This window comes from Copadichromis virginalis, linkage group LG3 (assembly GCF_057382275.1).
Source record: "Copadichromis virginalis isolate Kocher_CV1m ecotype Utaka linkage group LG3, C_Virginalis_male_GT1.1, whole genome shotgun sequence".
NCBI classification, from domain to species: domain Eukaryota; kingdom Metazoa; phylum Chordata; class Actinopteri; order Cichliformes; family Cichlidae; genus Copadichromis; species Copadichromis virginalis.
The window spans coordinates 50084764-50102061 of record NC_140620.1 but is presented as its reverse complement, the minus strand read 5'-3'; the positions used below and the strand labels follow the sequence as shown (position 1 = coordinate 50102061).

Genomic DNA, 17298 nt, shown 5'->3' with positions numbered 1-17298 from the left:
GTGTTTTTTGTGTATTGGTGCATGTGTGCGTGTCTGTCTCCATGACCGTTTGCACTTGTTTGACCTAACGCTGCCTGGTCAAACCATTTCGCTTCCCTTTGTTTTGGTGCATTTTCCCTCACAAACCGTTCACGCTGAACAGTCACTTGTACTCCTCGTCACAAAAACAGATTGCTGTTGTATCTCTGCTGTCGACTGCTTGTTTCCAGCTTAGCTTATGTTTGCTGCCAGAGAAATGTGCAGCAAAGAGCGGCATTTAAAGCTGCTCTTTGTTTTAAATATTGCAGTAACTTGCGTGTAAAGATTCAAGATTCACACATGAAAGACTACAATCAAGGCCAATGGTGGAAACAGAAAAAATCGATGGAGAATGCCCAAATTTAAAGGAATCAGTGCTGAATGTTTCTACATTCAAATTCAGAGTTTTATTTGTTCGGTCTTCTATAGCAGGGTGTGAAATTGCAATCTTTAAACCCGCAGGGATGGATTGATCCATTTTGGCGAGAGATATTTAATGCACTTCAGTTTTATTTATATAGCCCTAAATCACAACAAGGCACTTTATATTGTAAGGTAAAGACCCTATAATAATTCAGAGAAACACCCAATAATCAGACCACCCCTATATATGAGCAAGCACTTGGTGATAGTAGGACAGAAAAACTCCCCTTTAACAGGAAGAAACCTCCAACAGAACCAGTGTCAGGGCGGGGCACAACTGGCTGTGGGTGAGAGAGAAGAATGATTAAATGCAGAGCAGTGTAGAGACAGTAAACAGCAATGACACAATGTCACATTGCAAACCTGGCAAGGCAAACATTTCTTCTTTGGGGCTATCTACTTATTAAATTAAGTGTTTTAGATTTTAGCTCTGTTTTGGTCTCCACCAATTCCTGAAAAAAGTAACCTGCGCCGTAGCTAAGAGCTCATATAAGATTTGACTGTTTAATGCAGAAAAGAGTCTGTAGAACAGTTTTATTAAAGGACCCTGGATGTTAGTTATTCTGGGGCCATCCACTCTGTCCACTGTAACTGGTGTCTTTAAAAGAGTAAATGAACCAGCCAATTTGTTGATGGTAGGGATACACGGAGCATGCTGATCATTGTACTGGACAGACAGCAAACAAGCCAAGCACGATGTGAAAGAGACACAAAAGTTACTGATTTCTTTTCCTGCAATGAAAACGTCCCCTGTGGATTTCTCCAGAGCTGATTCTGCCTAGAATTGATTGTGTTCTCATAAAAGCACAACCATCGTCTGTGATTGCAGTTTGCCAAGGGTGCTTTTGTTAATTATTTATTATCAAAATAGAGTTTTTGTATTCATATTTTAGCAATGGAACATGTAACTGTGTAACAATCTCCAAGTTCTTACTGTCTGCTTTGCTTCGAAGCTGCTATTGACTGTTCTGTAGTGATTGATTTTTTTCATCTGGGTTCCCGAGCAGCTCCAGCTGGCTACATCTGCTTCAGCTTTATTGTTTTAACTTGATTACAGATGCTGGCTACAAGTGCATCATCATTTACAGCACTTCTACAGACTCTTTCTTAAACTTCTCTTTAAGTAATGACTTTCCATTATTGCTTTTATTGCTTTTTCATTTCATTGTATCTGTTCAAATGCATTGTAAAGCACTTTGCAACTATGTTCTATTGACTTCTAGGAAGAAAAGAAGTCGTCACACATATAAGGATTCGCTGACAGCTCACCTGAGCTGTTTTCCTCACATGAAACACAGCGCAGGATTTCAGAACGTTTTAATTGAAGACACCTAACAGTTGTTTTCATACTGAATACAATTAAGTGAACTGAAACAGTTCGTGTGAAAATTCATAAATAGGTGTTAATGAACAGTGAAGTACTTAATCCACCCTTCCTCTGTCTGTCTCCAGGTTTTAGGTATCGACCTACACTGAGCTGACCCAGAGCACAACTCGGTAGAGTCCAGTGAAGGTCCACATCAGCAGAAATGGCTCCGGCAGCCATGTCTAAGCCTCCGTCCTCTCTCAACTCACTCCGCCCTTTCCACTTTTCTCCCTCTTCTTTCCTTCTCTGCCTCCTTCTCTCCTTCTTTTTGTTGCTGTCATGCCCTGGATCGGTCAGTGCAGGTGCCGGAAAGAAAAACTGTTCCTCTGGTGGAGACCCCTGTCAGGAAGGTGGGTCTGTGAGAAAACTGCAGTTTAATGTGAAAGAAGCACTGTAAAGAAGTAAAGAAGCACTGACATGATTAGACTTCTGCATGTAAACCTCTCAGTGAGTGCAGTGAACTGAGAGGGTTCAATAAAATGGGTTACGCCTCTAGTTTGGCTGCCTGTGTACCAGCCAAGTTTTTGCAATCAGGAGAACCGATAAACATGACGATCAGCCTGACACTCAACACATTTCAACACATTTTCTCCTTCGCTGATTATGGAGTATTAACATGCTAGGGAACACCGCCTCAGCGTATGGAGCTCAACATTTTTAAAGCAGTGTCGGATCATCCTGACAGTGAACAGAACAAAAAGCAGCCAGCAGCCAAAGAAGAGCATTGGATGTCCTTCTAGAAGCCTGGAGAACTAAAGCAGAACTATAACCGTCGAGCTTGTTAGAATCGCATGAACTGTGCTGTTGTTTTATATACTTTTGCACATTTTCCATTTTCTTAGCAAAATATTAAAAAATGAGGCATGACGCAAATGTTTTGCACAGTATTGTGTATTTCTCTTATGACACCACTTAATTATTCTAAACCAAGTAGTATAACTTCTTATAACAGCATCGTCCATTCCATATGTCCTGTCCAGATGTGCAAGTAACATTGAAGGGACATATTTGCTAGGTGTCAATGGTCTATGAAAGTGAAATAAAGTCAGGAGAATATTCACGACAGTGTCACATCAGGCATCAGAAAGGTCTGCCAGATGAGCAAAAATGTGCGTTAGAAGTGAAATATGTCAATTTAATGCCACAAATCTAGAACGTTGATCACTTTGGGGTAAGTTTTCATGCTTTCATTAACTTTAACAGTTCCACTAAGTTTTAGTAGGACAAATGGGACCATATAGAAAATTTCCCACTTACAATAATCTTTAATGAGGTTATGCTGCCTCTGTGGTGTCCACAACATGCTCACAGTGGCAGGCTTTATAGGATTAGAGAGGCGGAGAATGATTACACAACTCTGTTGCAACCAAATATTCCCTGTGATATTGCTGAAAAATGATTTGACCTTTTTCCACCTTTATCTTTTCTTTTGATTGCAGGAGTGGTGCTGCCTGTCTGGAACCCTCAGAACCCCTCTGTAGGAGATAAAGTGGCACGAGCCATTGTTTACTTTGTAGCACTCATCTACATGTTCCTGGGCATGAGCATTATAGCGGACCGGTTCATGTCTTCTATAGAGGTAAGTCAATGAATATTCTTTGAATTGTTATTAGATTGCACTATAAGTTACTGATATTAGACCACTAATAGGTAACCTGTATAAAACTAATAAATCCAATATTATTTCTTTCTTTACGCCCTCTCCACTCCAGGTGATAACCTCCCAGGAGAAGGAGATCACCATAAAGAAGTCGAATGGTGAGACCACCACAGCCACCGTGAGAATCTGGAATGAGACTGTTTCTAATCTCACTCTAATGGCCTTGGGTTCCAGTGCCCCCGAGATACTGCTGTCTGTTATTGAGGTCAGTGCAACATGAGCCTGCAGGCTACACGTCAGATTAACTGATAGAGAATGTAATGGAAAGACAGTAATCTTATTTTCACCTCCAACTGCAGGTGTGCGGTCACGGTTTTGAGGCTGGTGATCTAGGTCCCAGCACCATTGTGGGCAGCGCCGCCTTCAATATGTTCGTCATCATCGCTCTGTGTGTGTATGTGGTCCCCGACGGAGAAACGCGCAAAATCAAACACCTTCGGGTGTTTTTTGTCACGGCGGCTTGGAGTATCTTCGCCTACATCTGGCTCTACCTGATTCTGAGTGTCTTTTCCCCTGGAGAGGTGGAGGTGAGGACAGTTTTATGTAAAAACTGCTGAAGTTTAAAGAAAGAAATCACTGGGATGAAATAAGAGGAGGAGAATAAAACAGAAACGCTTTTAATCACATCTCTTCTCTCATTCAGGTGTGGGAGGCAGTGCTTACTTTCCTTTACTTCCCACTCTGCGTGGTCCAGGCCTGGGTGGCCGACCGCCGCCTTCTCTTCTACAAGTATGTCCGCAAGCGTTACCGTGCCGACAAGAATCGGGGAATCATTATTGAGACAGAGGGTGGGGCTGATGGAGGGCTAGGCATGGATGGAGGAGGAGGGGGTGGAGTGCTGGGTCCAGGGGGCTTCACCAAGATGGACATGCTGGAGCTGGACGGACAGATAGCGCTGAACTGTCACAGCGGGATGGATGGAGGCATGATGGAGGATGGAGGAGCAAAGGACGATGAGGACGAGGCTAGGAGGGACATGGCAAGGACGCTAAAGGAGCTGAAGCAGAGGCACCCGGATAAAGACATGGAACAGCTGATTGAGATGGCTAATTATCAGGTTAGCAGCACCCAATCCCATTGATGTCTAAGCTCTGGAAGTCATGACTATATCAGATTTCCACCACACGATTATCACGATTCAAATAACTTTCTAAAACCATATACAAAGAACAGGTTCATTGGCATTTGATAATAAGCAGGATTTTATAAAACAGTAGTAGCTATACACTTTTGCCTTCTTATACATGGTATACAGCCTAATAACCAGTACAACATCATCTGCACTCACTGGCCATCCCATTTGGTACACCTGTTCAACTACTCAACGCAAATATCCAATCAGCCAATCAAATTGTATTGTTTTAACACCACAGCCTACCTGAGGATTGTTGCTGACTATGTCCTTTCCATTATGATCGCTGGCTGCTTCCAGTAGGATAACACACCACGTCACAAAGCTCAAATGGTCTCAAAACGCTTTCTTGTACATGACAATGAGTTCACTGTAATCAAATTGTCTTCACAGTCTCCAGATATCTCAATCCAATAGAGCATCTTTGGGATGGATGCAAATGTGTGATGCTATTATTATGTTATATGGGCCAAAATCTCTGAGGAATGTTTTGAACAAGTTGTTGTTGTCCAACCTAAGACTAGCAAAGTGTATTCAATGACATGGCCATTGACTGTATATTAGAGTGTCAAAAAATAGTTGTTAATGCTGGAATATTCTCAGTATTAATATCTTATTATTATTATTATTATCTGTAAGTACTGATTCATTTTAGATGTCATGATTGTCATCAATGCTAATATATCATGACCCCTATTAATACTTTTTTAAATAAACTTTGACAACTTGTTAAATCAAGTTAAGAAGTTTTGCGGTGTTACAAACAGAGGCGTGATTAGCTTAACTCAGGCTAGCATAAGCTGTAAAGCAACCCCCCCTAGTTTCTATTGAAAATAATTTCCACTAGAAATGTTGTAGTTTTACAGAAGATTACAAAGAGACTGATTTCATTTAGACAATGAAAGATGAGATACGTATGTGCTGATATGGGGAAGTTTTGGAGGTGCTAGTAAACATAAAGATAAAAGCTAGCAACCAAAAGCTAATAGCAATAGCAAAATTTCAATAGTTCTCTCACTTCCATTCATTAATTCTTAGACTTTTGACATATCATTATTTCAATCAATTTCCAGATTTTCTATCTAAACCAGTAGCACACGATGAGATATGTATGTGCTGGTATGGGGAAGTTTTGGAGGTGCTAGTAAACATAAAGATAAAAGCTAGCAACCAAAAGCTAATAGCAAATAGCAATAGCAAAATTTCAACGATTCTCTCACTTCACTTCTTTGATTCTCAGACTTTTGACATATTATTATTTCACTCAATTTCCATCTATCTAAACCAGTAGCACACGAGCAAACTTGAGTCACATTCCATATGTTACTCTTCTGAGGGTGATAATGACTCAGAAATGGTGCTGTGACACATTCAGTGTGACTTTGAAAGTAGAGGAAGGTGCAGTTCCCCGAGGAAACAGTACAAAGTTACAAAGAGGAAAATCTATAACGCTTACGGCAGTCTCATACAATCAAACCAATAGCATGTTCACATAAACTAAAAACATTAGCGACTGGTTAATTGAGTTGGCTGAGCATCAGCACATTATCTCAGTCTCTCTCAGCTTAACACACAGTAAAACTGTTTTATAAAGTGTTGATTAAACCAGTGTACTGAGTGGAAGCTGTCTGTTGGCTTGACTGACACCAGTAAAACCTTCACCCCTCTGCCATCCAGGTGATTTTTTGCCCGGTAAGTTACATGAAAGCTAAATATATTAACGTGAGTGCCCGTTCTGGACCCTGGAAGCCTTAAAAATATTGACTTGTGGTAACATTGCTGCCTTTTTTTTTCTCAGCGATTGAGTTAATCTTTAAAGAGATGTAGCTAAATGCTTTGCTGAAGAACTTAAGCGGGCCTCAAGTTAATATTTTTTGGGGAGAATTTAGATTTGTGATGTGTTGGTTGTGATACCTTAAGCAAAAATTGTTCAAAAATTTAACTCATAGTTAAATTTGGCATTTTGTAACCACATTTTAGCACACCCATACTCCTCTCTGTTATAGCAGTTGCTCACACTTTATTAAAATGTTTAACTTTTATGGGGAGTAATCATTAAACTGGCTCATTAGAGATTCCTCTTTTTTATGCAGCACACACATTTCAGCTGTAAAAGCTGTCCAAGTCTCTGCTGCTCTCCCTTTCTCTGCTTTCCCACCAATTCCTTCCCTTGCCTCCTCTCCAACTCATTTCTATGTCTTTGGTTTCGGTTTTGAAGGAGGGGAGGGAAGGAGCTTGGCGGGCCAAATGTGCACTGGTCAGCTCCCAGAGGTTTGTTTGCTTTCAGGCCTCCCTATCCCTGCAGCTACTCCGTCCAGTCCGTGCTGTAAATAAGAATGACAGCTGCCCTGTAGATTAAACTTGACTTGCTAAATTTCAGTTCTTGCGGTCATAATGAATCACTGAATGTAAAATTAAATTGCCGTCATGGGATATGGAGCTGGGTGATATTGTGCAGCAAAAACCCAAATCAGTTTCTTAACTAAACACTTACTTATTCCTTCTATCTAAAGAGATGCAGATATAAACATTCTGTCAGCTCACTTCCATTAAATTTGAATAAATTGCAGCGTTCTCGGCTCTGAGGCCACATTTAGTCTAACGATCTTTCAGCTACAGTGGCCACTTTGTTCCTTTTCAATTTAGTGGATTGTTGGGATAATACATCACTATTGAGCCATACGTTTTTATTAAAATCGCTCCTTATAGATTGATAAACCTCATTAGAATGAAAGTTGGCAGTGAAGAGAGCCAGCAACCAAAGCCTGAAGTTATTACGTTAAATGACTCTTTGTCAGTATTATTGCACTGATTTAGTTTGTCTGTCTTCAGACAATCTTTCTGGAAAGGTCAGGGAATCTGCTGTTGACCTTTGACACTGAGTTGAAGTTCAGTTATGGTGGTGTAGGATCTCCCAGGAGAAAATTCTCAGATTGTAGCTCTCTCTTTAAAAGTGATTGCTTTCATAAAAGCACGGCTGTTTGGGCCACAGCAAATTAAATTAACATGAAATGGTTTATTGATTCATTGCGTTTGTTAATTAGGTCCTAATGCAGCAGCAAAAGAGCCGAGCATTTTACCGCATCCAGGCAACCAGGATGATGATCGGAGCAGGTAACATCCTCAAGAAGCACGCTGCTGACCAGGCCCGCAAGGTGAGGCACGCACTCTATTTGCCTTTCTCCATTATATTATATTTGAAGCTACTGGAACCTTGAGCGTGTTTTTTCTCAGGTGGTAAGCAGCCATGAGACCCAGGCCCAGGAGGATGACCCTCACACCATCAGGATTGAGTTTGAACCCTCTTTGTATCAGTGCTTTGAAAACTGTGGGTCCCTGAAACTGACTGTTGGCAGACATGGAGGTGACCCCGGAGTTACTGCCAAGGTGAGTGCACGGGAGGGATGGACAGTAGATCATGAATAAAACTGTGTGTGTGTGTGTGTGTGTGAGCCTGTCTTTAAGGGAAACAAGTCTTGCAGAGTCTCATGCAAATAAAAGCAGACAGCAGAGACAGCAGAGAAAACAACAATATTCTGTGGGCTGACTTCCCTGACACCTTTTTCTATCTTAAGCAGATCTTGTGTCATGTGCTCACCTCCAGAGGCTTTGAGCACCTTTGTTTTTCTTTCCTGGTTGGATAAAGGCAGAGAAGTGGGTGGCAGAGGAGAGTAGCTGAGAGGCACCAGAGAAAACACCTTCATCTCCAGATTTCTAGTTTCTGGCTCAGGTTGTAACTCAAAGAAAGCGCACATCCTTTTGCAAAGGCTCATTGATCTCAGACTTAATGGTGGCTTAATGCTGGCTATGAATGAGAGCTCTCCCTGAATGAGAGAGTCTCCCGCTGAGTCTCTGTCAGTGGGATGATATCTGATCTGCTCAGCATTACTACGTTGGCTTCGCAAGGCTGGCTCTCCTTTATTCTTCTTCTTGTTTACAAATTAAACTGTGATGAGAGATCATAGTTTTCTGCTGGTGGCACGGCCTTAGTCAGCCGTCTGCTGAAGGATGCTTTGCAAACATGTTGTCAGAGCAGTCGAGAGACAAAAGAAATATTATTCGTGTCATTTAGGTATTCTCAGAGAGCTCCCTCGTATCGATGGCTGGGTCAATGAAAGTTAAAAGCGACTTACTTTGCACTCATACATTGCTATCTAAAGGCTTTAAAGCACAGGAAAAGGTGCAAAAACATCTACACAGTGCTTTTTCCTTTAAAAGATTTAGCAATGTTAGCACAAGGCAGGCCGTTCCCATCTTTGAAAAAGTTGCCAAATCTTCTATGCTAATGCCAAACAGTTTATTCTGCTTTTGACTCTTGTTTTGACCCTGGTACCCCGGTGCTGATAATCAGGTGCCTGACTAGCAGCACATGTGAGCATGGACCTTGTTAAAGCGGTCACTTGGTGTCTGATCCAAGCATGCCATGTTTGGCTGATGTGGATAGACCCCGTGCCCTATCCAGGTAACCTCCAGCTGGTGTTCTGCAAAACTAAGCTGCAACATTATTTGGAGTAATCCCTAGTACCATTTCCAGGCAACCAGGAAATTGAAGGTCTAAATTGAAGGTCAAGTTCCATGAAAGAGGTGATGGCAGAGACAGGCTACCAAGTGGGCATCTGCAGATATGAACTGAAGGCACTCGTCCAGGGTTTGCAGGACCCAGCATGAGGAGGATGTACAAGGTCCGATAAACGACAATCCGATAAACGACAACAATCAAGAGTGAGTAGCAGAATAAGCTGGTTGATGTTGGCAGAGAATATTTGGCACAACCCGCATACTCAACTCTGCTGCTCAACCTACAAATGCATTTTCCTTACAAATGTAGCATCGGGGAAAACATTGTTACAACAAATAAATAATCAGCCAAATCATGTTTACTTACTTTATGTGCTAAGTTTATATACAGTTTATGATTGAACATTTGAAGCAAGTTCTAATCAAAATATCAACTTTTAAGCAGATATGGTGGAAAAACTGTGTTAGCAAACTGTGGCTGTTTTCACATCCAGCATGCACAGTGCGATATTAGCATCTCTTAGCAGCTCTGCTTGTAGCTACAATATGTACATGGTGCTAGTGTGATAGCAAGCTTTTATTAGCTGAGGGTGTTGAGGGTGAACTTGAAATAATTATCATTGTTTGAAGTCTTGAGTCACAGTTTGGTTCGATTAAGTTGGCAAAACATCAAAGTTTAGCATTTCACAAAAGACAAACTGTGTTTTCTGCAAGTCAGGTGATGAATCACAGTGGACTTGTTACTATTAGCAACACTGTGAATGTTTGAACAGTCATTTCAGCTGTTAAATTAAGATAAATATAATATAAGTTAAAATGCGTCCCTTATATACAGATACTAGGGGTCTTATTGAGGGCACGTCTGTAGTGTTAAGTCATTAATTTGAACCCATACAGCTCCAAAACAGTCATTCTCATCCAAGCAGCATGATTGACTGATAAGCTACCCCAATCTATCTTCAATCAATTTGTCACATGCAAAGTTTACACCTGCAGTGAAAAAACTGTCAAATGTACAATACAATGGGCAAGAGGGGAAAAAAGACACCTCTACTCATTCTGGGCTCCTTGTGGGAGGTCAGCAAGCTCCTCTGCACAGAGAGCACATACACATCCACATCACAACACCCTAAACCACATGACAAGCAACTGGGTTGGGTAAGGGTGTGAGAGGCTACCTATGGTAGCCGCATTAAATTATGGTGGTTTTCCTTTAGTGCGAACAACTACATGTATATTTTACAGTTGATCTAACAGTCCTTCACTGGTCTCTCAAGCTCCCGTTGGAGAGCTGTGAGCTTGTCCGAGATGTCATCAATTTTGCGCTCAAAGAGTATAGAGCATCTTACATTAGAGGAAACTCAGCTCTTATATAATCACGGGCTGTGACGATATAACTTCTCACACATCAGTCTAAAATGGGAAAAATCAGCTATCCACATATCTTAAAATCTCTTGAGTATTACCCAGCTTCAATTTAATCCCGAAAATATCATCCAACCATTGGATGCATTTAAAAATATATCACTTATACACATTTCATGAGGCACTAAAAATAGAGCAGAGGCTAGGGATTGACTTCAGTAGCACTAGCAGCACCGAGTGACTGACACAGCTTTGCCTTCAAACAGAAAAAAATGGCTTTGAAACCATTTGAACTAAATGCATTTTAGATATTTGGGTTCTAATGTTGTCTAAATAAGAAGGAGGGGGTTAATTAACACAAAGCAGTTGAAAGGACAGAGAGAAAGGACAGGATACGCGGAAGGTTTTCTTATGTTATCTTCAAAGTCTTTAATATCGGCCTGTTTCTGACCAGAGGGCTTGGTTTAATGAAGCTGTTTTTCTTCTTCTCTCTTACCCTCTGTCCTCATCTCCCCAAATGCCTCTTCTTTGCTGTCCTCCTCTCTATCGCTCTCTCTCCCTCTGTTTGGCACTCCCCCTCTCCCTTTGTGTTTATCTGCCCTTTTCATATCTGCTCACTTGTGTTTCATCTTGACGACTCTTTTTGCTCTCTCCCCATCACTCCTCTGTGTTCCCATCTCCTGCAGGTGGATTATCGCACAGAGGACGGTACGGCCAACGCAGGTTCAGATTATGAGTTTGCAGAGGGAACGCTGCTGTTCAAGCCGGGAGAAACCCTCAAAGGTAAAAAACAACACTGACTACAATAATTTCTGACATATTTTCAATAAACATGTCATTGAAACTGATGCTCAAATAGCAGAGGTCATCTGCAGCTCCTGAGGCAGATTTCTTTTTTCCTTTTTTTTTTTTTTTGCTAGTGGTTTCACGGGGGAAAAATGTAATTAAATTAAACATTTTAGCAAATTATTATAATTACTTTGCACCTGAGAGCAAGATGCTAAAACAACAATTCTTTTCTCAGAGATCACAGTGGGCGTCATTGACGATGACATCTTCGAGGAAGATGAGTATTTCTACGTTCACCTCAGTAACCCTCGTGTCGTTGGCTATCCGGAGATTGGCACTGCACCTCTGGATGCCAGCGCTACCCCGAAAGCCGTGCTGGGTGACAACCACACTGCCACAGTGACCATCTATGACGATGATCACGCAGGTAAAAGGAAGCTTCACCTTAACTGTGTTCACAGGTGTCACGTGGTGTCGTGATATTCAGACTTTTAACACCTTAAAGTATTCAGTCTAAGATTCCTATGGGGAAAACCTGCCGCTGAATAATATTGTGGAGGGCCACAAGTGTCAAAATGAATTAAATAAATAATTCATTGTGTCATTAATTAATTAAAATAGAAAATAATTGAATGATTACATATATAAACAATAAAATATCAAGGAATTCAATTTAAAACATTTACAAAATTATTTATTTCCAATTTTAATTAATTAATGACACATTTAATTAGTGTGAATGCTTGAAAAGCATTCACAGTATTGTTCTTCTAATCTTTATTATTATTAGTGTGAATGCTTGAAAAGCATTCACAGTATTGTTCTTCTAATCAAGAAGAAACCAAGCACACCATTGTTTTTCTTGAGACATTACCAATAAGTTTGATGTGTCACATGGCCCTCTTCCTATTGAAAAAACAAAAGTTGTATCCAAGATGGCCGACTTCTAAATGGCCACCATGGTCACCACCCATCTTGAGGAGTTTGCCCCCTCACATATACTAATGTGCCACAAACAGGACTTTAATATCACCAACCATTCCCATGTTATTACGGTGTATCCATAGAAATGGCCCACCCTGTATATCTAAAAATTTTGTAAACTGAAATTTCAATTCTCACTATTTCTTGGTATTTGATTCTACAATATTCAAATAGACATATTTGTTTTGCGAAGCGCCTACCTGGTGCTAACACTGCAAAGTAGAAAAGCTTTTTGCACACTGTAAACCTGTGCTTTACTGCTATCAGGAGTCCACATGAATCTGTTGGTGTGCCATAGGTCGTCGCCTCTGGGTGTCCATAAAACAGCATCATTAGAAGGTGACAAAGAGCTCGTCCTTCCAGTGTTGCGACATTTTTCTGCAATTTGAAAACATCCAGGGAGTTAAAAATGCAGGTGGATGAGTGGAGAGTGGGTGTTTACCCATTGTGTTTCATCTAGAGAGAGTGGGAAGTGATCTTTTATCCTCTTACTGTACAGTATATACCGTACACCTCTGAGAGCAAGCTAGTGCGTGAGTGTGTAGGTGTTTGTCAAGCTTTTTAGTGTTTCTCCCCTGTGAAATAAATTCTTTCTTTCATTAATTCTTAGGCATCTTTACATTTGAAAGTGCCACTCAGAGGGTGAGTGAAAGTGTTGGCGTGATGGAGGTGAAGGTGCTCAGGACGTCGGGGGCTCGAGGCCTGGTCGCCATTCCCTATCGAACCTTGGATGGAACCGCTAAGGGAGGGGAGGACTACGAAATGGCTGCAGGCAAGCTGGAGTTTCAGAATGATGAGACCATGTGAGTACCTCGCTGTTGTCTGCATGACATTTCATCCACCTTTGAACACCGTCCTGGTGTATTTTTTACATTTTGCGGTTGGTGTGACATCATATGGTGACTGGGACATTTTTGGATCAACATTGACGCCCTCACATTTCCTCTGTTTTCCTTCCTGTGATTGATTTCTATTCAAAAATTGCTGTGTAGGTTAATCAAGTATTCTGCTGTATAAATGGCTCTATTAGGTAGATAACAGTGTAATAATGTCACATTTCCAGGCAGGCTTCTCTGCATTAAATGCTTGCAAACACATGGGTGCACACATACACATTCATAAAATTGCTCTTGCGTCCTTGGGTGCATGCATTTTTAATATGCTGAAGTTAGCGGTGTTAAATTGACCAATACATAAAATGGTTGGGAATGCAGTTTCTCCAACGCCACTCGGGGCCCATAAAGCAAGCCCTCTGCGTACGTGTGTGTGTGTAAGAGTGTGTGTGGTTTCACATATCTATATGTATGAGGACCAATTAGACTTTTAGATGTAAGCGTGAGGACATCTGTGCATAATTTAAGAATATTTTATTAGATTGACAAGGTTACAGTGAATAAGGACTGAGCCAGGTGGTGTTATGACATCGGTGTGTTTTCAAAAGCTTTGTGTGTGTGTGTGTGTGTGTGTGTGTGTGTGTGTGTGTGTGTGTGTGTGTGTGTGTGTGAGGTTTAAGTTTAAACCTAGATTTAGGTTTTTGACCCTTTGGGGAATATTTGCCTTCAAAGTTCTGCTTGAGAAGAACAATTATGGCTTTGGAGTTGGATAAGGTGAAGGGCCGGTGTTCTATTTAGTGGTTTGCGATTGCAAAAGATTAGAATTTACAAATGAGCACAAACGTCTGACACCAGCAAACCTCTAAGCAGAGCGTCTTTAAAGCACAGGTCATAGCGTGTTCTTATGCGTGTGGGACGGAGCGATGTGCTGATGGTGCAGTCACTGCTGCAAGGTCAGGGAGAGATGAAAGGGAGTGCGAGAGAAGCTAAAGCAAACGACAAGAGTTAAATGTAATCAAACAATGCAAACTGTAAAGCTGAGGCAGTCTTCTGAGAGCTGCTGTTATGTGAGCACAGGAGGTTAAATAGAAAGCTGGTATCAGTGGGTCTGAGACTGCAGCAGATCAGATTAGCTGAAAGTGAAACTATTGGTGGTGTGTTTGCTAAAGAGGATTCAAAAGATCACTTAGTAGAGTGTGTTTCAACCCTGAGAGATTGCAACTTTGTGGGTCAAGCATAAGCAGCAATGAGCGTCTTCCTCTGCTGGATATAGATTAGTAGTGAAGGGCATGTTTTTATGAAGCATCGGAGAATAACTCAGTGTATATATGGGAGTCATGGAGTCATAGTTAATGTATTTAATATTCTTAAAGGAACTGCTACAGAACGTGCATATAAACGACTGCTGCAAAAACAAAAAGCTATTGATTCTGATTCTGCTGATCTACATCAACCAACAGTGTATGTTAGTTAGTTTAGAATGCTAAAGCCAAAGTCACACAAGCATAGAGACCAGTCAGTCATGCACTGGTAACCACCACTCGCTATGGAAAAGTGTTGTCCCAGATCAGTTGGTGAGTGGTTGCAGGAGGTTGTTTGCAAGGTGAAAATGTTGGCAAAAAACAAAAACGCTACATCCAGATGAACCGAATCAACTTTTGGGGATTTCCTTAGCTTTTGCTACAGCTCTGTGGTTAGTTAGCAAGTGTCTGCTAGCAACCAAAGCACTTGCAAAAGAAGCTGAGATGCCTTCTGTGACTGAGACTGTGAGCTGAGCAGGAATGGAGGCAGTGTATAGTTTGCATCAAATACAAAAGCAAAAGTAAAGACGCTGAGAGGCCTTGAAGCTGTTGCTTCAGACGAGCAGGGTGACTGCTGGGGAAAGGAGGGGGTGGATCGATAATCCAATGTTTCCATGTAAAGGAGCGTGAGCCAGCTGAGCGAGGGATATGCTGGTGAGAAAGCCCCTGTGGTAAATTGATCTATCCATCCTGGCGTCTCCCGCCTCGCTCCTTCTATTCTTCACCTCTGCATTTACTCCCCGGCCCTAACCTTTCATCTCCTCGCTCTTTTCGCCGGTCAGCGCTTATAACTAATTTTTCCTTTGCTTTTTCTCCATGTGATATTGTTTTTTATACTTAAATAAGTCTATCCATCCACTTCTGATTCACGAGAAACCCAATCAGTTCTCGACTTTGGGTTTAAGGCTGCTCGATCTGCCCTCGTTATCAGTAACTGGCTCTTTCTCTCTACAGTTTTACCCCTTTTGTTCTCGTCTCACTCCCTCTCTCTCTTACTTCACTGATTCAGTCCGTGCTCACTTATTGTTCATCTTCTCTCGCTGCTGCCCCTCTCTGCGTGCTTTCTCTTTTCATCATTGTGCTTTTGAACTACTTGTCAAAAATCCTCCTGCACACTAATGTGAACCTGCTTTAATCTGCTGCACTCGTTTCTCCTTCTCCCTCTGCTTTCTGCCTTTGCCTCTTCTCTTCATTTGCATCTTCCTTTCACCTTTTGCTTGTTTACATTGTCAGACTTTTCCTTCACTACTCCCTTCCTCTCGCTCTACCTGGCACCTTTATTTCCCTCCACCTTCTCTTCTTAATTACATCCTTCTCCCCATCTTCTCCAGCCAACACCGTAAGAACAGGGACTTGCTGCCAAAGCAATTCAGCTGGATCACAACCCAGACATAACTCAGTGTCCACACGCCTCCCTCCACTTCCTTGAGTTCTCCTCCAATATGTGTAATTGTTTTGTTTACCCTCTTTCGCCTATATCCTGCATTTAAGCAACCCCACATTAATCTGTCATGCACGCTGTCTGCCAGAATGAGCTTTGCTTAAAGCTCAGGAAAACGGTAAAGCGGTGATAGGAGGAGAACGGACTGAGACGGGGGAAACATGACGAAGGGCGAGTCAGGTGCAGCTGAAAAAAATCTTGTGGGAAATCTAAAAGTTGCTGGAGCTTAACTGACAGGAGGAGAGGAAAAGCGAAGTGAAGAGAAGGAAGAGGCGCTTCCACTCGATTTCATTATAGAAGATAATGTAATGCTACGCTGAGCCCACAAAGGAAAAGTCCTTTTTTCTTTTGCCTCCCTACATCACAGATACTCCAAGAGGTCGTGCTGAAGGTGTCCGCTCTCAGAAGCCCAAGATGGAGCCTCCCTTTATTAAGCAAAACCATTTTTACACATTAATGTCAGTCGTGAGGAGAACTACTCAACCTGCACATCCTCTTAAAAGGAAGACGAAGTCACTTGCAAAAGCCCTCGGACGAGGGTGGTCTGGGCCTTCCAGTTTTCAGACATTATTACTGGGCCTGTAATGCCAGAGCCTGGGTCTTCTGGAATCTGCCTATAGTTGGTGATGCTGTGGGATGCAGGTCCAGCCCTAAATGGCTCGAATTGGAGCTTAGCACTGCTATCGAGCACACTGGAGCATCCTTGCCAGCTATCTTATTTTCAAAATCGGTTATTAAAAGTGCATGTGATGACTTTATTCTTTGCAACTCCGTAAAAATATTGAATCAAATTAAGAGAATCTTGAACCTCCCGGTAGTGTCAACTTTTGCCCCGATCTGCCACAATCCTAGCTTTACGCCTAGTACAATGGATGCTGCTTTCAAACAATGGCCTGTCAAAGGGTTAATTGCTATAAAGGATCTTTATATCGACAATCATTTTGCCTCTTTTGCTCAGCTTCAGACAAAGTACAATCTCCCTACAAGTCATTTTTTTCGGTACTTACAAATTAGGAATTATGTCAAGCAAGCATTCTCAAATTTAGATACCATCCCCATACAGCATGTCTTTTACAATATGATGAACGAACCTCCCACCTCAAAACACTTAATTTCTCGGCTTGTCAACCTTTTTTCTTCGGCAGCCCCCTCTTGCCATATTAAAGAGGCTTGGACAAGGGACACTGGTTTGGTTATCTCTGACGATCTATGGGCTGAAGTGTTAAGTCGGATAAAACTATGCTCTGTTAACGCCCGGCTTCAGTTAATTCAATTTAAGGTTGTCCATAGACTGCACTATTCCAAAACCAAATTGAACAAGATTTTTCCTAACGTTTCCCCCAAATGTGATAAATGTAAACTTGTGGACGGTACTCTTGGGCATCTTTTTTGGTCCTGTTCTACGCTTACAGCCTTTTGGACTAGTATTTTTAGTTTCTATAGCACTGTTTATGATAGGCAACTGTAT

General features: G+C 41.6%; 1 protein-coding gene across 2 annotated transcripts in view; it reads left to right on the top strand.

The window, feature by feature from the left end:
* The first annotated feature begins 1963 nt into the window (after positions 1-1963).
* slc8a4b (solute carrier family 8 member 4b) overlaps positions 1964-17298 on the top strand; it is a 62506-nt gene continuing 47171 nt past the window's right edge. For both annotated transcript variants that reach the window (XM_085451525.1, XM_085451524.1), the window contains exons 1-10: positions 1964-2157; positions 3247-3386; positions 3520-3672; positions 3767-3994; positions 4111-4524; positions 7644-7754; positions 7834-7986; positions 11169-11265; positions 11507-11698; positions 12866-13058. In XM_085451525.1, the coding sequence (XP_085307651.1) occupies positions 1971-2157; positions 3247-3386; positions 3520-3672; positions 3767-3994; positions 4111-4524; positions 7644-7754; positions 7834-7986; positions 11169-11265; positions 11507-11698; positions 12866-13058 (1868 nt within the window). In that variant the 5' untranslated portion in view covers positions 1964-1970. The remainder of the gene's footprint in view (positions 2158-3246; positions 3387-3519; positions 3673-3766; positions 3995-4110; positions 4525-7643; positions 7755-7833; positions 7987-11168; positions 11266-11506; positions 11699-12865; positions 13059-17298) is intronic.